This window comes from Larimichthys crocea, chromosome XX (assembly GCF_000972845.2).
Source record: "Larimichthys crocea isolate SSNF chromosome XX, L_crocea_2.0, whole genome shotgun sequence".
Classification (NCBI taxonomy): Eukaryota; Metazoa; Chordata; class Actinopteri; family Sciaenidae; genus Larimichthys; species Larimichthys crocea.
Window position 1 is genome coordinate 15,845,365 of NC_040030.1, and position 26,704 is coordinate 15,872,068.

At 42.6% G+C, this 26,704-nt stretch overlaps 2 protein-coding genes across 11 annotated transcripts in view; one reads left to right on the top strand and one right to left on the bottom strand.

Moving 5' to 3' along the window:
• The window catches only part of herc56.1 (HECT and RLD domain containing E3 ubiquitin protein ligase 56.1), an 820,440-nt gene that overhangs the window by 65,568 nt on the left and 728,168 nt on the right, over window positions 1-26,704 (top strand). The window lies entirely within an intron of this gene.
• ccdc73 (coiled-coil domain containing 73) overlaps window positions 1-26,704 on the bottom strand; it is a 60,461-nt gene that overhangs the window by 23,464 nt on the left and 10,293 nt on the right. For 3 of the 10 annotated variants that reach the window (XM_027272333.1, XM_027272332.1, XM_027272334.1), the window contains 20 exons: window positions 25,972-26,059; window positions 25,651-25,782; window positions 23,643-23,714; window positions 23,489-23,560; window positions 23,374-23,409; window positions 23,097-23,171; window positions 20,662-20,700; window positions 18,977-19,112; window positions 16,824-16,903; window positions 16,471-16,593; window positions 16,325-16,384; window positions 16,077-16,181; window positions 14,446-14,556; window positions 14,197-14,343; window positions 13,012-13,219; window positions 11,632-12,857; window positions 10,935-11,013; window positions 10,716-10,813; window positions 9,470-9,561; window positions 8,071-8,960 (listed from right to left, as the gene is read on the bottom strand). In XM_027272333.1, the coding sequence (XP_027128134.1) occupies window positions 8,801-8,960; window positions 9,470-9,561; window positions 10,716-10,813; window positions 10,935-11,013; window positions 11,632-12,857; window positions 13,012-13,219; window positions 14,197-14,343; window positions 14,446-14,556; window positions 16,077-16,181; window positions 16,325-16,384; window positions 16,471-16,593; window positions 16,824-16,903; window positions 18,977-19,112; window positions 20,662-20,700; window positions 23,097-23,171; window positions 23,374-23,409; window positions 23,489-23,560; window positions 23,643-23,714; window positions 25,651-25,782; window positions 25,972-26,016 (3,096 nt within the window). In that variant the 5' untranslated portion in view covers window positions 26,017-26,059 and the 3' untranslated portion in view covers window positions 8,071-8,800. Of the gene's footprint in view, window positions 1-8,070; window positions 8,961-9,469; window positions 9,562-10,346; window positions 10,525-10,715; window positions 10,814-10,934; window positions 11,014-11,631; window positions 12,858-13,011; window positions 13,220-14,196; window positions 14,344-14,445; window positions 14,557-16,076; window positions 16,182-16,324; window positions 16,385-16,470; window positions 16,594-16,823; window positions 16,904-18,976; window positions 19,113-20,661; window positions 20,701-23,096; window positions 23,172-23,373; window positions 23,410-23,488; window positions 23,561-23,642; window positions 23,715-25,650; window positions 25,783-25,971; window positions 26,079-26,231; window positions 26,699-26,704 lie in introns of those variants that run through there. The other 7 variants (XM_027272341.1, XM_027272339.1, XM_027272335.1 and 4 more) reach the window with 6 other exon arrangements.

A 26,704-nucleotide genomic window follows, 5' to 3' on the forward strand; every position in this document is an offset into this window, starting at 1 on the left:
GTTGTTTTTGTTTTGTCACTCTTTATCTCCTGGGTTTTGCCCCTGCAGCATACCGGGGGGTTATCCAGACGTGTCCCCCTGTTGGGACTGCTCTCTCTGGGCAGAGGGAAGTGGGACCCTGGGCAGACTATGGAAAACCACAAAGGCCGTGGGTCGGAGAGAGTGGGAAAATGATACCAGCTCTGCTAATGGAATCATAATAGAGAAAGACATTCATCTGTGTCCCCGCTGTCCAACTATCAAAACAAACAGACCTGAGATGTATCTGAGCGGTTAATGGGCCGGGCAGTGGGATTACTGCTCCATCTTTGTTTTATACTTTACTTAAACTTTCTAGTCTGTTTTTGTTTGAATCACTTTTAACTCTGAAGTTTTTCCTGATTTTTCACAAACTAGATCATCAGATCTTCAGCATCATTGAGGAGGATCATTGAGGATCTGTCAGCACCATCGACTTTCAGAATTCACCAGTACATGAAAAGTTTGGGAACTGCAAAGTTTATAAAGCCACAGTAGTTCTTCCTTACTTTTAGCGTCACACATAGACGGTATTAAACATGGACGTGGTCTCTGGCCGTTACGATCTTGGCAGAACCTTCAATCCCAAATCTAAAAACCAACAAAGACGTGGATCAATCACACCTGGTTGCTCAAGAAGTCTTCCGTAAAGACACCCACCTGTCAATCAACGCACCCACGCTCTTAACCCTGCATAACTTTAAGCCTTAATATAATGTGAACAGGTGAGTTGTATATAAATTCACCCTCAGTACAGTTGTCATGAACGGGGAAATTAGCTACAGAGACCAAAACTGTTTTTTGTACCAGGCTGTAAACATGTTTATTTCTGCTGTGAAGTTTTTAACATGGGGACTTATGGAGACTGACTCACTTCTGGAGCCAGCCTCAAGTGGACGTTAGAGGAACTGCAGTTTGTTTCTGGCACTTCTGCTTTGGCTTCATTTCACAGTGGTACTCAGGGTGAATTTTTACAGAACTCACCTGTTGAAGGTGAGCGGTGAGGGTTTGGTGCAGGTACAGGTGCTTTAATCTTGCTCGCGGCCTCAGACGGTTTGACGGTGAGTAATTTGTCCCAATGCACAGAACGTGTAAGTGTACCATGTTATCTTAATGTAGTAAATTTGTCTGAGTGTCAGACGGAGAGACGTGACGCTGCGTTTAAATCAAACGCAGCTACATTAGATCCATGTGAGCCTTTTAACTCCTGCTCGGGACGTTTTAATGGCTTCACCTTTTGCCTCTTAATGCTTTAAACGTTATTCACGGTTATTCCTGCTGCGCTCGACGTGCGCCGTTAAAATTCATAAACATTTTTCGGAGTCGGGGAGCACGCACAAATCATGCGTTACACGACACCCTTGGTTTATTGTTTCAGCCTCACAGGTCCCATCTATTTGAAACAAAATCTAAGAAAGCAAGGTCAAACGCAAGCAGCCGTTATCTGCGAGTTCAAGCTACGGGTTCAACGGAAAAACAAGAACACAAGCGGCGTTGTTACACACTGAAGAGCCTCCAATCTCTGACATTTCGCAACCGGTAACTAAATACATTTGTAGCATAATGGAGCTTGGCAGGTCGTTCTGGGCCTGTGATTTAGATGATGGTGCACATGTGAATGTGTGTGTGTGTGTTAAATGTAATGTTTACTCCCAAATGAGAAAACGGCATCTTGAAACAAGACAAAGAAAAGCCGAGAGAGAGAGAGAGGAAGAGACGGAGATCACGGTTGTGACAGGTTTATAGGATCCCCCGGAGTGAGCAGGAGTTCTACATCATCCCGACCGCGAGCAACCCACCGAGGGAGGGACACACACACCAACACCTCCTGTTGTCTGTGTGTGTGTGTCCGTGTGACCCAGACCCAGCTTCAGGCCCAAATACATCAATAATAAAATCTTCTTGGAGTGGAGTGCATGTGCACACACACACACACACACATTCCTGTAGATATATAGGCATCAGTGACAGTGTCGGTCCGTGGGAGGACCATGTACCCATAAGAAGTTAAAGTCTTCCCAGGAAATCAGAAACGTATGTCTGCCGCCACGGTGGTCCTCCGTGGAGGATAATTCTGTCACAGTCCACAGAGCGGCTCCTCTATCTCTCACTCCATCCGATCTCTACCTCTCTCATCCCATCCGCTCTCTGCCGCAGTCAGACAACATCTTTTTCAGAAGATTTTCCAGGATTGCAATCTGAAAAAAAATTCACAGAGAATTGACCCAAGTGACTGAAAGTTAACTCAATTAACTCAGCAAGCCGAGGGTAGCACTGAGAACACGAACAGTGCAGCGAATGGTGAAATTAATTATGTGAAGAAAGTTCTTCTGTTCTTTTAATTTTAAAAGATTGACACACTTCTCGGATTTTGTGCCATAAAGCAAAACAATCACGACAAAGTTCTTGGACACCATGAAGTCTTAATGAAGATACACAGCTGCCATAAAGAAATCTGAAGGCAGTTCAAACAAAGTGCCAAGTACCAAAAACTGTAATACCTAGAGCGTCCACTTGAGGCTGGCTCCAGAAGTCCCCATGTTTCACAGCAGAAATAAACATGTTTACAGCCTGGTACAAAAAACAGTTTTGGTCTCTGTAGCTAATTTCCCCGTTCATGACAACTGTACTGAGGGTGAATTTATATACAACTCACCTGTTCACATTATATTAAGGCTTAAAGTTATGCAGGGTTAAGAGCGTGGACGCTTTGATTGACAGGTTTCTCCTTTGCTTTTAGGAAGGAGAAGATGATCTACACCGCTACATGCCACTAAACACTCCGCACGGGTCTAATAGATGTCCAATAGATTTACATCTGACCTTTGAACGTGGAGGGAAAATAACTCACTTTGAACAGCGGAGGATTGTCGTGCACCAAGGTGACTTTGGACCATCTGTTTGCACAAACGTCGTCGTTTCTGCTCACTTTTCCACAGCATAACATTACAGCGTGAATTACTATTTCATTTTTTAAATCTCATTAATTGCTGTTGTATTACTTAAAGTGCTCAAGTCTGGAACATCTGTCTGGCACACGATAGCAATAAGTCCCGCAGTCTTGCAGTCATACAGATGTTGACTGCAGTCACGTGGGGTTAAAGAATATTAATACGTCTGGAGGATCGGAGCGAAGACGTAAAGAAAAAAACATTGAAGAACTAATGGCCGCTCTTATCGCCAAAACTCATCAGCATGTTTCCCTCCTGGTTGTTACCATGGTTACAGCTGCGTTTACTGCGTCCTGTCTGTATTTTTAGTTCGGACAGGACCTGTTGTGTTTGGTCGTGGTTTTTAGATGCAAATCCTCTTCGTCTTCCCACAATGCTCTGTTTGTCTGATCTCCCAGTATGTTAATGCGCACACCGGGAAGATAATTCATAACTCGTCGAGTCTGATAACTGTTTGAAAAGGGAGAGTTGGCTGAAGCGCGAGGCCTGGGCTTATTTAGGAGCCTATAAATGATGTGGAGGGCGACCTTTCAACTCTGCTGACCTCTGACAGCGGGGCGACGTTTCAGAGATTATCTGCTCTCTCTGCTCGTGGGTGAAAGACGAGGACTGTGTGTGTGTGTGTGTGTGTGCGCGCCTCCGAGCGTAGGTGTGTGTTGAACACAAGTGATTCACAGCTGAGGACACACTCTCAGAGAGACTGGGAGTGCAGTCAGTCATGCTGAGCCCCGCTAAGGAAAGGTGAAGCCTGTTATTTATCAGCGTCGCGAGGTTTCACCGCAGTAAAAATGTGCAGAGATAGAAACCACAGAAGACAAACAGCACGACCATATTTCAAACCGGAGAATAAGAAGAAAACAGTAAAACACTGAGAGGTTTTGGTTTAGATGTCTGTTGTTTTCTTTTCTTTTAATTCTACTGACGTGTTCAACTATTCGAGGGGTAGTTACCTGATTTACTGTGTGCAAAAACTCACACGCAGCTGATGAGAGATTTCCACAGATTTGGTTTGGGAGGTATGGATTGTGACCTCCATTATATTCTGTGTAGCTTACACCACGCTTTGAATAAAGGATAGTCCACAATGCACAATGTGGCCTCAGAACAGCGCAGTCGTAAAAGGAAACGTGACCAGTTGGTGGTTGGACATTTACAGCATTAGTGTTTAGTGAAAACCAAAGTGAGAGCTGGACTCCGCCAAGGTCGCCGCTTGTCCCTGATTCTGTTCATGGACGGGTTCTTAAGGTGCAGCCGGGGTGAGCAGGGTGTCCGGTTTGGGAACCTCTGCATTGCATCTCCGCTTTTTTGCAGATGATGTGGTTCTGTTGGCTTCAGCGGATCGTGACCTTCAGCACGATGAGAGTCGGCACCTCCAAGTCTTGGAGAGTTTATGGTTCTCTGCCAGAAACCAGTGAGATACTCTCTCCGGGTTGGGAGCGAGCTGCTGCCCCAAGCGATGGAGTTCAAGTAACTGCACTACTGTGGACTGTTGTACCGGACTGTTGTGGTTCAGAGGGAGTTGAGCCAGACGGCAAAGCTCTCGATTTTTCATTGCATCTACGTTCCAACCCTCACCTATGTTCATGAGCTTTGTGTAGTGACCGAAAGAACGAGACGGTGGCCACAAGTGGCGGTAATGAACTTCCTCTGTGGTGGCCGGGCTCAGCCTTAGAAATAGGGTGAGGAGCACGGAAATCCTGAGGGAGCTCGGAGTAGAATCACTGCCAAAAGGAATCAGCTGAGGCGGGTCAACATCTGATTTGTCTCTGTCACAATGCTGTGTGTATATTATGGTTAAAATATGTCCTAAAGGTCACATGTAGAGTTTTTGAACGCTAGTAGCTCATTGGAGGATTGTTTTTAAGGGCAGGGCATGTTAAAGGAAATCATGTAACACGTTTATGTTGCCGTGTTTTAAACCTTTCAGTGTAGCTTTAATTCCAATCCAACTATTAACGATAATGTCACCAAACGGTGGTCAGAACCAGTGTGGGCTTGATTGATTTTCATATCACACAGAAATAACTAGAAACCAATGTTTGTCTGGAACAGTAGTAAAAATATTTAACAGTAAATCAAACATTTATAAATAGCTCGCAGTAGTAGGTGAGGAGCCAATGAAAATAAAACGTGTTTTCACTGCTGGAAGAAGAACAAATTGCTCTTTTAAATTTAAAGGAATGATAAACGTTAAACTGATATAGAGTATGTTTAGTGGAGTTGCCATATAGAGAAAGAGGAAAGAGGTGAGTTAAGAGGAGCAGAGTCCGCTCTCTCCATAATAATCTGCTCATTTAAGTATTTTACAGGGCCAGAGGAGCAGCTGCACTTCTTCACGTTAAGACTGCAGAGTACACTCGGAGTGCCAGGATTGCACTCAGCCTCCGTCTCGGCAGACATCTACTGCACCGTTTAATACGACTTCCCGGCCAGATTTACTGTGATGGCTTTTGAGGCAAAGAGGTATAATATGACAAAACATGGCCCCATAACCCCGGGGATATTCAACAATGTTTAGTGGTGAGACCCATTTAGCTGGAGGATTGGCAAATATATTGCTTTCCTCCCTTCTCATGTACAGAATTTCAATAAAACGGGGCAGTAAATCAGACTTAAATTCAAACTTGTGACTGCTCGTTCTCTGTGCAGACCTCTGAGTTTGAGCCAGAGGGTGGTGTGAGTGTCTGTGTACTGTCCGTCACTACATTGTGTCGTCCTTTGTATTTTTATCAGTGCAAGGGTTCAACCTCTGTTGAAGCTAACATGGATGAATTCATTAGGCACGAGTAAAAGATTAGTTTGCATTCAACCTCCAGAAGTACAGTAAGTTATACAGCAGGTGATACAGACATAATGTCCACGGTACAAGTCCTGTCAAAAGTCTGAGGGGTTATCTTAGCATCAAATAACACACACACACTACACAGTGTGTGCTTGGGGACACATTGATGGAATGTGAATGTCAGCGGTCTCTTTATTTACTCTCCATATAAAACCCTGAGCAGTAATTAACAGCAGGTATCCTCCCTAGCCAGAGGGTAATTGACTGTTTCAAAGCGCCAACACTTCATAACCCAGGCTGTGTGAGACAGAAACTGTATGTGAGAGAGAAACCCAGCGTCTGTGTGTTTGTGTACGAGAGTGTATTAAAATTAACTCCTTTATATTCCACCTCCTCCTCCCCCACCTCCTCCTCCTCCTCCTCTTCCCTCCCAATAAGGATAAGGGTCAGCGACGGTGGGCAGAGCCACTCAAACGCTCCAGATTTCTTTACGAGCGCATTAACATTCAAGCGTATTCATTATCAGTAAGTGTAGTAAGATGGACCAAGCGGAGACCTCGTGCCACCATCAAAACCTGCGTTGTTAATTTCAGTACGTGAGCAGAATGTTTGTGGGAGCTCGACGGGGACAGAGGTCTCTTCTTCAGAGACGGCTTCGGATCTTTACCCAGTGACAAAAACTTCCCAATTCATGTCACCGTCCTGCGTCAGAAATTTTACAGAGAAATCTTGTTTTTTTTCTGCATGACAAAAACATGAAAGTAGTTTGACCTTTTCTGTTGTAGGAGTTCTCACTCCTAACTGACTGAACCTCCAAAGGGCATGGCCAAAGAACAACGGTACCACTCAGTCCCCTTCATAGTTCAAGAAAGAGAAGCTAATGTTGCATATTAGTCACCGAGGTGACTCACGATGCCGACGTTTCACACCACAGCTCAATGTTGAACCTGAGCATGCAAGAAACTACGACGTCTTTGCACATTAGCCACCGAGGTGACCCTATCGTTTATTAAATCCAACGTATCAAATGCAAATAAAACATGAGATAATTCAACAAACATGAGATAATTAAGAGCGCTGTCAAAAGAAATCTAATTTCTATAAAAAAATCTGTAAAATTACACATTTTCTGTAAATTAACAAAGTGTTATTTTAAGTATTAACAGGTTAGTTTTAAAAGGGATTTTTATTTAAATACTAAAAAGTAATCATACGTTTATGGAAAATAATTGAATAATTTAAAAATAAATAATACTCTGTGCACTGTAAAGTTACAGATATTATCTGTAAGTTAACAAAAAGTATTATGCCCATAATAAGCTACAATACTTTTTTTTTTTTTTTTTACATAAAAAACTATATTATTTATACAGTATTTTTTCCACTTTCTTCAATGTAAAATCGCAGTAATCTGTATTATCTGAACATTTAGAGTTTAGCCTAAATGTTCCTGGTTTTAATTACTGAAAAATTGTGTGTTTGACCTTAGAATGTATGTTTGTAGCTGGAGACACCATATGTTTACTGTCACTCTACTTATTCATCCAACCTGCTACATCCTGCTACACCGTCCTGTAAACTGATCCAAGGGGAACCAAGATTATTTCTGCCTTTACTGCTCAGCTCACTGAAACGTTTAACCAAAACTCTATTGCACCGTGTTGTTCTTCTTAAAAAGCTTTGTCAGGACATGTATCTGTATGTATCAGCTCAGTATCTGTGGTCAGCTTCAGGCTCACAGGAGGCCATATGTTCGTTCCTCACAGGGAACATTAAGTTAACGAGAGGCTCGTGTTAGCATGTGTTAATTAGACTGCATGTTTGCTAATTGATTTTTTTTGTTAATTAGCTCTTGGGGGGAAGGGATGTGCTAATTGTTACCTTTTAATTTATGTTAATGTACGTTAACAGATTTTAACAAGTTGGGTCCCAACAAGAACAACAGTAGCAGCAGCAGAAACAACCAAAGGTGCCTCCACAATTAGAGCTCCTCTGAGACATGCAACCTTGATTGGCCATGACGCTAATTAATGTTAATTAGCATGTTAACAGTTGCAGTTGGCTTTTTAACTGACGGCAGTGCTTGGCCTTTGCTGTTTATTTGTCTGGCGGCTTACATGACTCCAATATAAACCCTGATTGGACGGTTTGCTGTGCCAAGTTGTGTCAGTGAAGCAGCAGAGGGCTGGGCTGAGGGGAGCGACACGTCATGGTTAGAACCAAAAATCACTGCTAACGTCTCTTAGGTAGATGATTCGGAAAACAGCCGATACAACAGTCGACTTAAGGAAGCGAACAAATGACAAGTAAAACCAAATGTAGGTCAAAAGTTTTTTATTTGTTGTAATCCGTACAGTTCAACACACACAAATGCACAACTGTATGTTCAAATAAAACCTTCAGAACACAGAATAATGATATATATATCAACTTCCAGTGAAGAAACCAATGAAACCCTTGCACAACTTCTCAAAGTTTAAGCTCCTAAACTCTGCAAACAAAGCCCAGTGAAATAGAACCAGAAGGGAATCTACTAAAGGACTGCAACCAACTGAACATCCCTTGCCTCCCCTTGCCCCTTTTATAACATGACTACAGTGGCCTGTGGAAAAACCATTTGGGGCTACAGTAGAAACATGTCTGTGCCATGACAGTAAAATATGTCATTAAATATTACATATGTGTTGTACCTTACAATTAACAATCTCTAACTTTATTCTGTATAAATGCGTATTAAACAAAGGTTTTGAAATATTTCATGACACATTCTTTTACTGTCATGGTTTGGCAGTTTTTCACCTACGTTAAACGTGAAATCGACAGTATTAACATCTTTTACCGTAATATTACAAAATGTTATACCAGTTAAATTCTGGCAACCACAGCTGACACTTTTTTTTACCGTAAAAACAACAGTGAACATGGTCGACTGGAGGACCGACGGTGTCTAAATCTAAAAGTGACACACTGGACCTTTAAGTTGAGTCATTAATCAGAACATTTCTGCACCACCTGTAGCTACAGAAGAAGACTTTTGTTTGTTGTTGGTTTAGTCGTCAGTTCTTGGTCTTTTGGGCAGACGGAGCTTCTCCATGTTGAGGAACTGTTCGATTTTGGAGATCTGAGCTCTGAACGATGACTGTTCCTCTTCCCTCTCCTGGGAGAAGGAAGGTTCCCAGTCTGACTCTGAACTCAGAGCCCTGCTACACCTGGTGCAAGGAGAAAAAGAGTTTTAATCAGCAATTAGAATTAGAATACCACGACTCAGAGTGATGAACAAGCAGCAAATAACACACCAAGCGTTGACTCTGTATGCTGCTATTCACTCTCACTCTCACACAGGGGACAGTCACAGCAGTGATAGTCAATGTTTCAGACTGTTTCAGAAGTTTGTCTTAGCTTGAGCTGACAGGAAGTTAGAGAATCCAGACGATTTTCAAAATAAAACACCCTGTACACAGTTGTGATTGTAAAAACAAATAACAACGTAGCATATTTACAGATGTAGAAGCACATAAACCCGAAAAAAAGACCAAATCTGAGCAAGTTAACAAAGTCTGGTGGGCAAAACGCTTCTGAAACGTTCTCCTGGTGCATTTTTGAAGTCACGTGGAGAACGTTGTCAACGACAGTTGACATGACATCCAAAAACACAAAGACTACATCTATTCTAGTTCATAGGATGGGGGTCCTCCTTATATCTGGTAAATGGACTTACCCTGCGGTGGTCTGCCATGACAATCTGCTGACTGTGACGGAGGACGACGTGGAGACCGGGAAGGAGCTGACGGACGGAGAAGTTCTGCTCTCCTATGTGGAAACAACACCAAGACGTACAGATAGAGGAACTCAAACCTCTACATACTCGAGCCTTCTAAACAAATGCGGTCACTGATATGTTACAGTATCCAGGCCAGAGACTGAACTCTGTGTGACGTTCCCAGCGTTCAGCGTCTGCACAAAATAAGAGCTTTGGCCCTCGCTACGATTTGTTTAACTATCAAGAGCAGCTTTTTTTTTCGTTGCGTTGCACTTTATCTCCCTCAATTGCCGGCACCTGGATCTTATAAAACCTGGAGTGACAGTTTGTGGTGATGGTGACAAAAGAGAGGCCGAGGGTGTGCGAAAAAGTGAAAGCAGAGAATGAGAACGAGAGAGAGAGAGAGAGAGAGGACGGAGAGAGTGAGTGAGTGAGAGACGGGTGATGAAGTGAGAGAGTGAGGAGATGGATAAAGACTGAGTAAGTGAGAGAAGAGAGGTACCCAAGCGTCATTAAGGTAGGTTTTCTTCCACAGGTCGTCCATCCTGTGTCTGTCTGGCTGTCGAGTTCAGCTCCGTCGCTTCACTCAGCGCCTGACTTAACATTTGTCAAAGTTTTATACGTCCGAAATCTCCCTCAGATATTCTGTACGTCCCGTTAAACGTGTTGCCTAAACCTCGCTCTCACGTTTGCAACCGCAAGAATGTAAACGCCTAGTTCTTCCGAGGACGTGTCAGCTCGATATAAAAGACGGATTCGTTAGGCTCCGGCACAGATTTCCCCCGAGGTCGGCTCACACACGTTTTTTCATAAAGATGACGACGCTCCGAATCTGTGGAACATAAAACGACCTCAAACCGATTTATTTGATAGGGAAAAATATTTTACAAGGGGTCGTTGAGACTTCCTCTGAGGCGCTGTGGTCATTTCCTGCTGTTCAGCATCAGGTTGTAATGCAGAGCAATGTTGTGGCTTCACCGTGATGACATGTGCTTCGACGTGGGCTTTAAGAGCTGAAATTAAATTTTCCACATAGCTGAGAGTTGAGATCATACAGTGAGGAATCATTAATGCATCGTACGAGATACTGGACGATGTAAATCATCGCTGCTGTTCTACCTCTGGTACCTGTAACACTGGGATCAGGGTGCTGTGGGTCATTATTCAAGATCAGCTTGTTTCAGCTCACTTTCTTCTAACTCACCACATCTGCTGCTGCCGTCGCCGTCTGCTCTCCCTGCTGCCGGTGTCTCCTGGAGGAAGCGTTCAACAGATCCGACGCTCTGCTAATCACCGAGGGGACTGGGGAAGGATGAGGTGAGACAGCAAGAAACGTCGAGAAGGTTAGAATGAATGATCATTAGAGACGGCGTGAACGACACCAGTGGGACGATGATTTTTTAATGGAAAGCTCGACCGTCACCTTTGTTGTGCTTCCTTTTGAGGAACGAGGGTATTGCACTGGAAGGAGCGCTCAGATGTTGCTCAGATATCGTTGGTACCTGAAAAAACACCGATGTTAGCACTGTAGAAAACATTTCTTCATCTAAATGGGAACAAAACTGAGATTTTTATGACATGGATTTTGTTCTGGTGGAGGCGACTCATTGCCATTGGGTTCTACCAACGGCACTGTACCAGGTAACGTTCATTTGACTGTTATTCTTGTTTAAAACCTCTGTGCGATGCCAAAACCCCACCAGGAGCATTTCAGAAGTGTTTTACCTGCCAGATTTTGTTAACTTTCTCGGATTTGATCTTTTTTTTTCTGGTTTATTTGCTTCTAAACATGTAATTTGTTTCCTTTTTGGCTGTTTTTTAACGATTGGAAGTTTATACAGGGTGTTTTATTTTGAAAATCGACCAGATTCTGTACACTGTTTCTGTGGCTGACTTCCATGTTAGCTCAAGCTGCTCTGTGCAGATTGACATGGGCTGTGGATATTCTCCACAGAGCCAAGCCAAGAGTCGCTTCTGTAATGGACCATGGCGGGCACGGTGGGATTTGAAACATTGACTAGGACTCGCATCAGTGCCTGGTGGAATTTGGCCATAAAGCTGCAGTACAGTGGTGACTTCGAATACGTCAACAGACCGATGCAGGGTGTAGTCTGACTTACTGTGGCCCAGTCAAATGACGATCTGAAGGTCTTACTGCCGGGCGGAGACGACTCGTTAGTATCTCCGTGAAGCATTTCCTTCACCTGGCACTGCTTGTGACATTTTGTGCTGCCGGCCTCTGTTGGTGCATCTTTCTTGTTACTTGGACGGACATCGGTTTGAATCGTCTGTGCATCTTCTACTTTGTCTTCTTTCATCACGTGCTCCTGACAGCTGCCGGTCTCAACCTTAGATTCAAGGTGCACAGTATCCATCGTGGCGTCAGGTTCCAGCTCCGAGATCTCCGGACTTTGAGGCGATGCTTGTGGTTCATGCTCAGAAGGATTACTCGGTTGTGTTCGTGTTATTTTTGTCTCTAACTCTTGAATCGTAACGACGTTATCTGACTGAGCAGCGGTATCTGTCTGTGAGCTACGAATACTTGACTGATTCAGAGGTTCAGAAAGTTCAGTGGGGATGTTGGCGGCTGACGTGTCAGACCTTTTCTCTTGATGAAACTCAAACGTTTGACAGACACTTTGCCGCTCACCAGAACAGAAGGTATTCACTTCGTTCACATGGTTGCAGTCAGAAACCTTCTCGCAGACTCTCTCAGAGAGACTCTGTGAGCAGTCCGATGGCTCGCAGACAGTCAGCGGTGAATCAGCGTCCATGAAGTCAATGACCGGCTGTGTGCTGCTCTTCTTGGTAGCCGTATCAGCAGTCGTCTGGGCTGATATCTGTGTTTCTGGCGTGTGTGGCCTCTCCGCTCTATCTTTTGTTTCTGTTCCAGGCTCTTTCGTGTCCCCTGCATCCTCTCGTCTGTCTGCTCTATCTGTTGTTTGGGCGCTTTCTCCCTCCTTCGCATCTTCTCCACGGACGTTCATTTCTTCTTCTTCTCTTTCGTTTTCTCCTCGTTTCATATCGTCTTTCTTTTCTTTGCTCTCTACAGATCCACCCACAGATCTGTGGCCAGGGCTCGATGAAGAGGCGTCAGTCACACAGCTACCTTTGCTAATCGGCAAACTGTCGTCGCACACAGAGGAAGCAGCGTGGATTAAACGTGGAGCTACATCAGGATCATTCTGACTCATGTTAGAGTTGATGATCTGCTTGTTGCCTGTGGTTCTGGAGAGAGCACAGAGTCTGTGACGGCTGCTGTCAGTACAGGTGGAGGGTAACACGTTTGAAGGGTTTACGGGATGTTTAAACTGAGACTGTTGACGGTGGTCTGAGGTGTCTCGTCCTGAAACACAAAAGAAAAATTTCAATCTGTACTGCTCCATAAATAAAAGCAAAATAATGTCTGTCAATAAGTTGCCTGTGTGTTCGGAGTATAATACTGAGTTCTCGTAATAAAACGTGTTTATCTTCTGCATGTTTATATTTAGCTGGCTGACCTCCAGTTGATCCGGTTGCAACCAGTTTAGTCGCAGCTCCCGCGTCCTCAAGACGGTCTGGCTTTTCGGTCTGAGCGGAGGCCAAGCGCCGCAGACCGTCGTCGAAGCCAGGTGGCTGGGAGCTGGAGACGGGTTCGTTAAGAGTTTCCTCTTCTCTGATTTCTTCCAATAAAGCCGGGACGAGTCGGGCGGAAACGCCGTCTCTCGTCTGTGTGGAGGAAAATAAGAAGTCACGCGCTTTGAACGCATTGTTGCTTTTATTTCACCTTTTTATCACAACACCTGCAACTGTGGTGGAACTCACTCACACTGCAGTGTGTGCAGGACTTTTCAGACGAAGCGTTCTACCCCTCAGCTTCCATTAACAGACTTCTTTTTATTTTGTTAAAACAATATTTTATCCTCATCCTTCTGATTAACCGTCTTTATCGTAGCTGGTGTAGGTACCAGATATTAGAAGCTATTTTTCATCTGTGTGTATTTGTGCATATATCCACATATCCAACAGAAAAATCACAATTCTTCTCATGTTTCATGAACATACAGGCGTATAGTCAAAACAACCAGCAGTTTATTGATGCTCCATAGTTGTTGTCGATCACTGAAACACAGCAAAAACCAACTCTGTCAACTCTCCGATGAACGTACACCTGTAGTCTGCTCCCGTTCATTGACGTCACCAGCAGACGGAGGAAGCCGAGCCGATCTGGTACCTACACCGGCGCTCCCTCTCCTCATTCACTGTCTAAGTCACTTAACCACAGCTAGGTCTCTCTCTCTCTCTCTCTCTCTCTCTCTTTGTGTCTCAAACCATCAGACACAAACCAAGTTAAACTTCTTTGTGTCTCTATTTTGCAGCGTCAGGTTTAGAAGCCGCTTCATGAAATAAAGCCAGAACACAACAGGTCGAGTATCAGAGACATTTCAGGCTGACTCAAACGTTTTTTTCAACTTCTCCGATGCCTGTCGCTTCTTTTTTTTGACAGAAAAAAGCGGCGGATCCTGTCTGGTTGCAGCCTTATTGTGTTGTACTGCACCATTTTTCTGCCATTTCAGCACCATAGTAAAAGTTATTTGGTCTTTGCTTACTGTTATACTAACGTCTTAAAGGTGTAGCAGACTACTGTAAATCTGCTTAGGACCTGATGAAACTCGGAAGGTTTGTCTCTGTATACTTGAGTCTACCTGTACCTCCTGTTCATGTGTATGCTGAGTCTGCACCTCGGCCTGCGAGGACAGTTTGGTGTGTTTGTGATGAAGCTCGTCGTGAGCCTCGCTCACAGCTCGGAGGTCGTGCTGCACGCTCCTGATGTGACCCAGAAACTCTGCTTTCTGTGTCGAATTAAAAAAAGAAAAGTCACGATCACGTTTGAGATGTTTCTGTCACCGTCACACCGCCCCCTCTCTCTCTCCATGCTACACCTTTTCTTCTACCTCTTTGTCCCAGCTGGTCTTGGAGGCGGCGTAGCTCTCCATCAGTTGGGCCACCTTGTCTTCCGTTGCCGTGCTCTTCTCTCGCATCGCTTCGTGTTCCTGCTTAAGGGCCTGCAGTAAAATTAATCACCCATAGGATTTTTAATGCAATACTAAATTTTTATGTGTTTATTTAACGTGAACAGAAGCTCTTAAACAGAGAGGGCTTCTTGCTAATACAAATCAGTTGGCTTGTGTCATTTTAATAATGATTTTAATAAATGAATGAATAGGTGAATTAAAAACGAGACGGGGGGTAGAGAGAGGAAGAAAAGAGAATAATAAACTGTAAAAGCCAGAAATGGAGAATAAACACACAAACTATCATTCAGTTGCAGAGGGGATAATGTACATGTTGTGATATACAACGCCGCATTCATCACTTTTATGAGAGGAAACAGAGGTCGTCATTTATTTCTGTCCTTGTGTAAATTCACTCCATAATCATTTAAATAGACCCTGAAAAATTCCTGATGTGTGTGTGTGTGTGTGTGTGTGTGTGTGTGTGTGTGTGTGTGTGTGTGTGTGTGTGTGTGTGTGTGTGTGAGTTTTAACACACAGAAGAAATACACCACGTTCCCTCGTCATCGTGTGCTTTGTTTACATCAGTTAAAGCATAAAACTGATGGATTAGTTTATCCGAGAGCTCCAAACTCACACACGTGTATCATAACCTGATCAAACTGAAATCAGATTTATTAGTTCAGCAGTGTGATTTATTTTCATATCAAACTGTATCAATGTAAGTTTCTGTTTTTTATTGTTTTCTATTAAACTCACTTTAACTTATATTCATTTATTTTTAATCACATTTAAAAAAAACTTTATTGAAACTAACACATCAGTCAGTTATATGGTGGATGCAGGAAAACATATAAATCTTGGTTCAGGCAGTGAAAGTAAAAGTATTCCAAATGAGACAATTTAAGGCAAATATGAGCTTATGTACTGTGTATGTGTGTATATGTACTGTATATGTGTGTATATGTACTTTATATGTGTATATGTACTGTATATGTGTGTATATGTACTTTATATGTGTGTATATGTACTTTATATATGTGTATGTATATGTACTTTATATGTGTATATGTACTGTATATGTACTTTATGTGTGTATATGTACTGTATATGTGTGTATATGTACTTTGTGTGTATATTTATTGTATGTGTGTATATATGTGTATATGTATATGTACTTTATATGTGTGTATATGTACTGTATATGTGTGTATATATGTGTGTGTATAGGTACTTTATATGTGTATATGTACTTTGTGTGTATATGTACTTTGTGTGTATATTTATTGTATATGTGTATATATGTGTATATGTATTTTATATGTGTATATGTACTTTATATGCGTGTATATGTATTTTATATGTGTATATGTACTTTATATATGTATATGTACTTTATATGTGTGTATATGTATATGTACTTTATATGCGTGTATATGTACTGTATATGTGTGTATATGTACTTTATATGTGTATATGTATGTACTTTATATGTGTATATGTACTTTATATGTGTATATGTACTTTATATGTGTATAAGTACATGTCCATAAAGCATGAGTGACTCTGACCTCATGCTGCTCTCTTTGTGTCTGCAGCTCCAGCTCTGCTCTGCTTACTGTTTGTGTCTGACTCAACAGCAGCTGCTGGGTGTGCTGCAGAGACCTCATCACCTCCTGAACACACACACACACACACACACACACACACACACACGTAATCACAATGAAACTATACAACACTGTAGTAGAAGGAGACGTTACTTCAAACATCAGAGGAGAGCGTGGAGGTTCAGGTAGACCTCGTCACAGTTTCTTACCTGCTTCTCAGCTCTTATAGACACATTTTCCTCCCTCAGTTTCTTGTTCATTTCAGTCTCCTAAACATGAAAATAAACAGAAATGTTTTAATGATTAGCTCTGAGACTTGGAGTTTGATTCTGATGTGACGGTGATGGTCATGTACCACGCTGAGTTTGTGCTGCAGCTGCTGCACACGCTGCTCTCCGCCTGCAGGACTGTGAGTCTTGTCACGGCTCACTGATGACATCTTGGCCTTGATCAGCTTGTTACTGACCTCCTCCAGCTCCTGAGAAAGCACCGTACATTCAATCATTTCAGAAGCACTAAAGCTGCAGTTACTTACAGTAGATTTGTTTTTTATTGGCTGTGATACAGGACGACAGATTCACCAAAGCCAACAGGTGCAAACTTCAGGACCAAAAGCATTTCACGGGATATTTTACGGTTCGATATATAAAATGAAATATGACATTTTGCTTCAGGAGATTCCAAACGCTAAGACACTTTTCCACATACCTTCTTTAGCGACACGAGAGCTGCTTCCTGTTTTCCATTTGCAGAAGTCAGTTTCGTATTTCTTTTAATGGCCTCGTCAACTGTAAGAATTACACACCAGCGTAAGCACCAATAACTGTTTTCAAATGGCCACCGTGTAATCATCCCTTCACATAAACACAGATACTGTGCTTCAGGAATTTCAGATTAATATGTTTAAAAATGGGTAACGTAGCCATGACAACATAATTGGTTTCAGATTACAGCGGTTACCTGATAACATAAAGCCGTCTACTGTTAACAGCACATATCTCACGTTCACATTAGTCCTGACAACAACAGCAAGCTGATGTACTGAACAGCATACACAGCGCTGTGTGTGTTATTGTAAGCCTCCAGAGAAGCTGCTATCATCTATTGTCAACATTCATGGCATGATATACACACTGTGTGAACGGACTATATTAAATCTGAGTCCAGAGCTTCATTTACTTTTTGACTGAACCATCCAACGGGTAAGACACCTGATTTAAGAAGGTTTGAATATGAAAGCTGGGATTTGTTTTGAGTGGTTCCCAACCACCACTGAAGCTTCACTGGGGGTCGCAATCAAGCACCAACCCCCGTGTCCGGGAAATGAACCAATTGCGGAAAACTGTAATTCCTCAATCGTCCACTTGAGGCTGGCTCCAGAAGTGAGTCAGTCTCCATAAGTCCCCATGTCCAAATGTCCAACTTCACAGCAGAAATAAACATGTTTACAGCCTGGTACAAAAAACAGTTTTGGTCTCTGTAGCTAATTTCCCCGTTCATGACAACTGTACTGAGGGTGAATTTATATACAACTCACCTGTTCACATTATATTAAGGCTTAAAGTTATGCAGGATTAAGAGCGTGGACGCTTTGATTGACAGGTGGGTGTTGTCACAGATGGCGTCATTTGGCCGATGATCAACATCTTTGACGATTTTTAGATTAGTCATGAGGCGAAAGAAGCAGTACAACCAACATGGTGCCATATATTTTGAGCATGACTTGAAGGGGTGTGAGAAAAGAAAACTAAACTGTCATTTCTAAAGTTCAGATTATTATTTACGATATAAAGACAAAAACAATCTTGCAGTATAAAGACACAGTGGAGACCTGAACCCACCCTACTGTCACTGAGCCTTCACTTTCTAATCTCTGCCTGATTGTTCATTTGGAAAGAACACAGTTACAACAACCAAAGAGTAGAACACCAAGTGCCATGGGAGAGTAAAATACTGAATCTGTCAAAGCTGATTAATAGTTCCTAAAATTCCTAAACGAAAGGAAATAATCTGCTCATTCATTCAAATCGCTCGTTTCACACAGACTTCCTGCAGATATTGCATTCATGTTTGGTGATCAGTTATTGTTATGTGTTGGATGTCGTATGAATTATCAATAAAAGTCTGGAGACGTCGGGACGCTCAATGAAAGAGGAAGAAAAAAGGTTGGGAACTGTTGCTCTAGAGCTTTAACATAGTTTGGGGTTCCTCTTAGAACACACTGAAGCCTGAAGCTTCTGTTCTGCAGTAGGAACGAGTAGAGTAAGCCACATAAAGAGCAGCAAAATGTCTAATTTAACAGCAGGATGCATATTCGTTGTCAACAGCAGGGATCCATGGAGCACGGCTTGCTGGTACTAACGTTGTGGGAATGTTTTATTGGCTCACATAAAGCCCTGTGGTACTGTCGAACACTAAACTATTGCTGTTGACCCAGGAGATCTCTTCATAGCCACGTCTTTATCAGTATATACCCCGGAGGAGCGTTTGACAGTGAACTCTGCTCATTACCCAGATCTCGACCCCAAAATAATATCTTTGAGATGAAGTGAAACTGGATATTTGCAGGAATTAATGTGCTGCTGAAAAATTCTGAGAGAGCTGTGTTATACCACTGTATCACGTCAGCATGGACCAGAATCCCTGTGAATTGTTTCCAGCACCTTGTTACATTCGTACCCTGAAGAATTCAGGGGCAAAACAGGGCCCCTTCTGCTAAGATCTCATAAACTAAACACTCACACACACTCAGTAACCTTCAGTAGCATGTACTGCATGTTGTTTGCAGCATAGTTAAATCTCTAAACATATGTGTATGCATCTGTCTTTCTGTGCGTGGATACACATCACGCATTTGTTACCATTCTGCTCCAGTTTCTCGTGAGCCTGCTTGACCGCGGCGCACTGCCTCGACAGAGCGCCGAAACGTTTCTCGACCTCCCCCAGCTGGTTCAAGTGGCTGTCCTTTGACCTGCTCTGCAACGCCAGTTTCTGTTCCTGTGGTGGAAGAGAGAGAAAGAGATGAGCGCCCCCTACAGACAGAAAAAGTTGACTCACAAACAGATCTGTGGAAGCAGAGTGCAGAAACACGACAACAACACATGTTTAGCTCCAAAAATACTGCAACAATAAACAAATGGATGAACTGTAAATGTTTCTTCTTAAAGAAGTAGTTCAACATTTTGTGAATGTTAGTCATGGAGTTCCACAAGGTTCTGCACTCGGACCACTTCTATTCAAGCTTAAATATGCTTCCTTTAGGGAACATTATTAAGAATCACTCCATTAACTTTGATCGTTACCTTGATGATACCCAATTATATTTATTGATCAAGCCTGATGGAACCAATCAGTTAGCTAAACTTCAAACATGCCTTGAGGACATAAAAACTTGGATGAGCTGCAATTTTCTGATGTTAAACTCAGACGAAACCAAAGTTCTTGTAACTGGATCCAAACGCCTCAGATACTCTCTTTCCAAAGATACAGTTACTCTGGATGGGATCAGCCTGGCCTCCAGCTCTACTGCTTTTTCTGCTTTCTCATCTCACAGGTTCTCGTGGATCGTGGCTACACCGAGATCGGGTATTGATCAAGCCTGCTGCTGTGGTCCTGAGTTAACATGGCTTTACCCCTCTTTCTCTCTCTTTAACTCAACCACCAATGATCCGGGTTCTGCTCAAGGTTTTTGTGCATTGAAAAGTTTTTCCTTGCCACCGTCGCCAAGTGCTTGCTCATGGTGGGAACTGTTTGGTCTCTGTAGATAACATTACAAAGAGTACGGTCTAGACCTTCTCTGCATGCAAAGTGTCATGAGGTAACTTTTGTTATGATTTGGCACTGTATATATAAAGTTGAACTGAATTGTCCAAAGGCACCAGAACCCACCTACTAGTGATGAAGACTCCAGGAGCTTCTTAGGCTCTGGTCTGTTTTAACTTAGGACAGAGTTGGGCTTGCTGTTTCCCTGTGCTTTCAGTCTTTCTGTCAAGCACAGCTAATTGGCTGGAGGCTCTATCTGTACTCATTTCGTCGGACACACAATACAACACGGGAAACAGCCGTCAAGTGGATGAGAGGTTCGTGTTTTTTTGGGCAGGGGGGGAATGAAGGAATCAACTCAGCGCATGCCTCAGAGCGCTTTATCGCTCTTCAAACTGCCATTATAGTTTGATTGTCTGTATCAAGCTGAGCAGATTCTTTTCTTCTGTCTCGATGTCCCACTCACTCCCTTCACTCTCATTCTCACTCCCTCTCTTCCAATACACCGGCCTTGCTTCGACTCCCTCTCACTCTGCCGAGCGGCTGTTATGTGAAGAAGGTTAAACCGAGCGAAGCCCGGGTTATAAAATATTTTAATAGAGATATTTTCTCTGCTGTGCTGGCAGTTCAAAGTGTCACACACTCCCTATCCGTTACTCCTGATGAGCTCTTCCCTCCAAAGCCATCTCTCCTTAGCACCGTTCCCTCATCCTCCTCTTTTAATTTTTCTCACTCCCACCAATCCCCTGCCAACAATTTGTACAAGTGGAAAATCCTTCCTTACCAGCTCGCTTGATTTCTTCTCCAAGTTGTACTTCAGCAACTGTGAAACAGCAGTAAAAGAAGATCAATGAGACAAAGAACTCAGACGAGCATCGTGGGATACAAAGAATTCATAGAATGAGATGTTACAATCAAGAATTTTGCACATTACACACACAGAAGTTCTCCCTGAATGGACTGATGTGTCAGCTGCTGTTTCATTATTGGTAAATCATTTAGTCATTTAAACAGTGAAATATAGTGACCTCTTCAAATGTCATGTTCAAGTGATTCAAAACAGAACGTCATCACACTGAACTAGAGGAGACCAGACAAAAAAATAAATAAATCACTTGATCTCCATCTGTGGTACAAGTACCACTGGTGGTACGTGGAGCAATCTCTGAAATACATGTTTTTCTAACAAAATAAATGAATTTAGAAACATGTAATATTACTTTAATACTTTGTTTTGAATGACAATAGTTCAACTTAGAGATCACAGAAATGTAATCAGGGCTCCAAATGTGAAATATCAGGATCAAGAGAACCTCTTTTGCACCCGAGTAGCTCTGGTTCTGGTTCTGTTCAGTCAACAACAACAAAAAAAGACTCTTATTATGAATGAACCTGCCTGTCATGAACTGTCTGTACTGGAACAGGCCCTACAGGCCTACGCTGTCATGATGGCGGTGCTCGGAGAGACAAATATCTTCTGAGGTGGTACGAGGTCTTCTGTTTGTCACTTTCTGTCAGAGCGCTATGATTAGATTGAATTACTTTCTCTAATGATGCAGCAACACAAGAAAGGAAATATTATTTCATGGATTTCATTTCATTATTTATTCAGTTTAGTGTTTATGTGTGTGGTATTTATTCAGTTTAGTGTTTATATATGTGGTATTTATTCAGTTTGTGTTTATATATGTGGTATTTTTTTCAGTTTAGTGTTTATATGTGTGGTATTTCTTTAGTTTGTGTTTATATATGTGGTATTTATTCAGTTTAGTTTTTATATGTGTGGTATATATTCGGTTTAGTGTATATATGTGTGGTATATATTCAGTTTAGTGTTTATATATGTGGTATTTATTCAATTTAGTGTTTATATATGTGGTATTTATTCAGTTTAGCGTTTACTTTTCGCGGACTCGCTGTTTCACGGATTTTTTTAGTGTAATTTTGCTTTTTTTTTTTTACAGCGTACTGTACAGTATGAACGTGCATTGTGTTCTGCGTCCTAAATTGGCTAAGGGAGAACCGCACATGTGTTCTGCGTCCTGTTTAAGGGAGTACTGTACAAAATGCGTGTAAAAAGGTGTATAAAAGTGTGTGGTTAGGGGTTTTACGGCCTTAAAACATGTATAATAATTGTAAAACTTACTTCACGGATTTCGTTTATTGCGGGTTATTTTTAGAACGTATCCCCCGCGATAAACGAGGGACCACTGTATATGTGTGGTATATATTCAGTTTAGTGTTTATATGTGTGGTATTTATTCAGTTTAGTGTTTATATATGTGGTATTTATTCAGTTTGTGTTTATATGTGTGGTATTTTTTCAGTTTAGTGTTTATATGTGTGGTATTTATTCAGTTTAGTGTTTATATGTGTGGTATTTATTCAGTTTGTGAAACTCTACTGGGGGTAGAAATTGTCTCTGTTGCAGGTTGGTAAGGCTCGGACTACTTCCTGGAGTAGTAAAGTGGATTCAAACACATATAAGAGTCTACCACTATGATTGTTTTCCAGATATTAGTCATACCCTGTGTATTTCCATGGAAACAAAAACAATTATTATCACTGTCGCACCAATATTGACGTTAAAGCACGCCCTCTCATGTAATATCGCTTAAGTCTGTATCACGATTAAATTTGCCTTCGTTATTATGCCGCTATCATTTATGTGATTTTGAGATTTATAAATAATAAAAGCCAGGTTGTTTATTGAGATTAAAATAACTCCTGTGATGAATTATTTAGATTTAATTATGGATTAATTGAACCATACTGTTCCAATGGAGCAGACGGTCAAGGTACGGCAATTAACTCCCTCCCATCGGGACTGCCACTGATGTGAAAACGTGTGAAATTAAAAGGAATCCACCAGACCGTGTCCCGAGAGCAATGCAAACACACACACACACTGCTGGGCCTCGCTTTAGTTGGCGTCTCCCAGATAGAATATCAAAAACGGTCTCTATTGTCTCTGTAACACGGCTGGGCTGTTAAAGTGCAGCGGACCGCGGGGACGGCCGTATATCACCTCTGTGGTGTCAGGCCTGAAGACGAACGCTCTGGGAGCCAGACTGGAGCAGGCCTCACGCCCTCGACTCTGATCACCATAAGCTTTCTTTATTTACTCTCTTTTTTCCTGATTTTAAAGAAAGAAGTAGAGACAGAAAGAAAGATGATGGGATGAGTGGGATTGCTGGTGTGTGAGACAGAGGGAAGTACCTGTAGTGCCTTCAGCTCTTCTTTCAAGTTGTTAATCTCCTTGTCTTTTAGCTCAGCGCTGACCTGGTATTTCCCCTGAAATGTTAGATTATTATTGTGTCAAAAAAAAAAGAAGAAGAAGAAGCAATAAATACCGAAGCGCACCGCAAAAGAATCCACTGCTGGGGCCAAGATTGTGCAACGGAGATGAGTGAATTTACTACTCCACTAAAAAACATTAATTGAATAAAATACTCAGAGTGTCACGTTGACGTGTTTGGGAATAAGCTCTTCATACCTTCTCCTCCTCGATGTTTCTTATTTTGGCCTGAAACTTGAGAAAGGGGAAGTTTCAGAAGCAAATCTTATTTACAGTACATCTTAAAATCTGTAACCACGCAGCGGAAACAAACCTGCTTCTTCACGCTGGTGAGCGACTCTGTGTGCTGCTTTGACATCGTTTCAGCTTGATGTTGAAGGGATTCCTGTCGTATGAAATATCTAGATGTTCTTATTTGTTTGTGCACACATGATTTTGTAACTATGAAAGCTGGCAGCTGGCCGCACCTTCTCCCACTCCAGCTCCTGTTTCTCCAACACCAGCGTGCTGATCTGATCCTCAAAGCGTGTCTCTGCATCCTGAAGCCCCAAAAAGAGAGAGATTCACAATCAGACACCTGCTGATTGAAAGACAATGTTAGCAACTGAAAAATCCACTTTGCATCCATCCTGTAGGCAGATAACTCTGTGGAGCTGAGCCAAAGCTGCACCAAGTTCCCCCCCACCCGCCTGGTGGTTCATTCCTCCGTATAGAGAAAGAGGAACATTAGAGAGGGGAGGTGATATTTGTAGAAAGCCATCCCTATCCTCCCTCTTCCCCTCTCGGAGAAGAAAGGCAGGTAAAAGTCAATTGCTCTCTATATCCACGGGACTTTTTTATGTGCACGTGGGAGCCGGTTTAACTCGCTCCAGTTTATTTTATAAGTTCCTATTAAAGTGTGCTACTAGCGTGGCACTGCACTTTAAAAAAAAAAAGAAGAAGAAGAAGAAGGAGTGCACAGGAGATAAAGCTGTTATTTTTCCACTGAGGAATAATTATGTGAGTGTGTGTGTGTGTGTGTGTAAAAGACACTAGAAAGCTTCATTAAGCCTGGTGATCCATGTAAATCAAAAACAGGCATCTGCAGATCAACTTAGAGCTGATATTATGCTGAATAATGTCACAGCATCTGTGATTTTCCTCATATATTTGCTGTTCTGAATGGACTTTAAAGTAAAAAAGTATCTGGTGATGAAAAACAAGCTTTTTATTCCATAGTTTAGGTGGAAGACGAACATCACGATCACCTTTAACGGCATGTTTTCCTGCAGAGTGTGCACCGCGTCGACTAAAGCGGGAGGTTGCACTGTATGAAAAAACAAACCGGCTGGAATTTGACCTGCTGAGGAATGTCCGGCACCATCATGACATCCTCTCGCTTCTCCACCCCACCACCCGTGAACGACACAGCTACAAAGTGTTGATTTGATAGCAGCAGCAGCAGCGCCTGAGGACGATCACACTAAAACACCATCTCGTGTTTGTGTCCCAGTTAACACGACTATAACAATAAAAAACCAAAACGTCCGACATCCGTAACCTGTAAGCACACTGCGAATGTGTTGCTGGAGGCCACAAAGCATTTCTTTTTATTTTTGGTACTTTCACAAACAAATTCTCTCTCTACTTATTGGTCAGGGGTCAAATGGTTTTATGTGATCTCCTTCTTGATGGGATGTGCATGGCTCTTATCGTCCAGATGGACAAAAAAAAAAAAGGGGGCAACTGGCTTCCTCCCATCTTATTTCTATGAAGCGACGCCGCTCTTCAGCCAAACGGGGCCCCATTAGTGTCCGAGCTCTTCTCAGTAAGTGGTGATGCGACGCAGAGGAACAGAGGAAGTGAGCAGGGCTGAAAATGATTCACATGTTTTGTCATTTCTTCACTGGAAACCATCGAAGCTGCTTCGTCCCAGAAACGCCTTAACAAAAAAGTTAGATAACGAAGTTGATTAAGCGTCCATGATGTAGGTTCATCTACACAAAGATGGCTCTCAATGCACCAAACTCAAACTTCATTACTCCGTCCACCCACCAGTTCCTGCAGCCGACAGCCGGCTATCTGCTCCGAGATATAGTTGTTATATCGACCTTTACATTTACGCTGTTGGTCGACCTCAGATCAGTTGACAGTACAAACAATGGACAGCGTATGCGTGACATCACACTCAAAATATGACGGACCTGGCACCTGGTTGCTCAAACAAGCCACCTGTGATGGCACACACCTGTCAATCAAAGCGTCCACGCTCTTAATCCTGCATAACTTTAAGCCTTAATATAATGTGAACAGGTGAGTTGTATATAAATTCACCCTCAGTACAGTTGTCATGAACGGGGAAGCAGCCAGAGCCACATATTTTAAGCTTCTTCGTTCTAACGTTCTGACGTTACGCGCACGTCGTCCAAACTTTTTACCGTCACTGGCACAAACATCTCGTGACAGCCACAATCTGACGCCAAACTGCTACCGTACCCTCCGTATGTGCAGCTCCTCCACAACCTCCAGCAGACGGGTTTTAAACTCCAACAGCTGCAGTAAGATGGTGCCTCCGCTTTCTGTCTGACAGCGAGCGCTGCTGGGCGGTGACGGCTCCGGTCGACCTACCTGCAGGAGAAAAACATGCAGTGCAAACAGTTAGAGAAGTTTAACGGATAACAGGAAACATGCAGAAAATATTCCATGTTTTGTTTCTGAGAAGTAAACCGAGTCTTTAAAAAAACTTCATCTAATCTTATCATGAATAAATAAGTCTGATGATGAACGTCCTTCTTGCTGTCAGAAGTCATAACTCACGGTGGTGTGGGTGGGGAGTGTCCCGGGCTCTGTGCTCAGATCCATGGAGTTGTTTCAGGCAAAGTCCAAGGTCCCCTTGGGCCTCTGCCTGTTAATCAAAAGAAATTCTGTTGAAAAAGGTTAATAGAATTGGCCGTTAACACTCTTAGAAGCTCATAATTGCTTCCTCATCTGCAATTTTTACCCCTAAATGATTTTATTAGAAATAATAGGCTGGCACATTAAAGCCTCGTAATGTTTCTCAATCACTACAGTCTCACCTAATGGCTTTGGAATGAGCGTTTTCTTTCTTTGTTGTACACCGGCGAGACGATAACACCTTGATAAAGCCATCGAGGTTCAAACGAAGCAGCCCATTGACACTAATAGGGGTCACGGCAATAACACCCAATGGACAAATTGTGCTGTCATTGCTTTTTAAATTATCTGGGTTATTTAATTTGACCTGTGGATGGATCCCGTTGCGACTGTCTCCGTCCCAAGAAACTGAGTGACACACACACACACCTATGGGAAAATATGACTATTTAAGTGGGAGGTCTCCACTAGCCGCTGATCTCTTAATAGAATGGACCTTTTTTCTCCCATTTAACCTGCGCTGGTATCAATCATGTTGGAGAATTAAATGATCCCTGCTAGAATTGGCTACAATCATAAAATGACAGTATGACCCCAGGCCGAGGAGGGAGGGAGGGAGGGGCGGGTGTGTTAGTGTGTCAAAGTGCGATGGCGG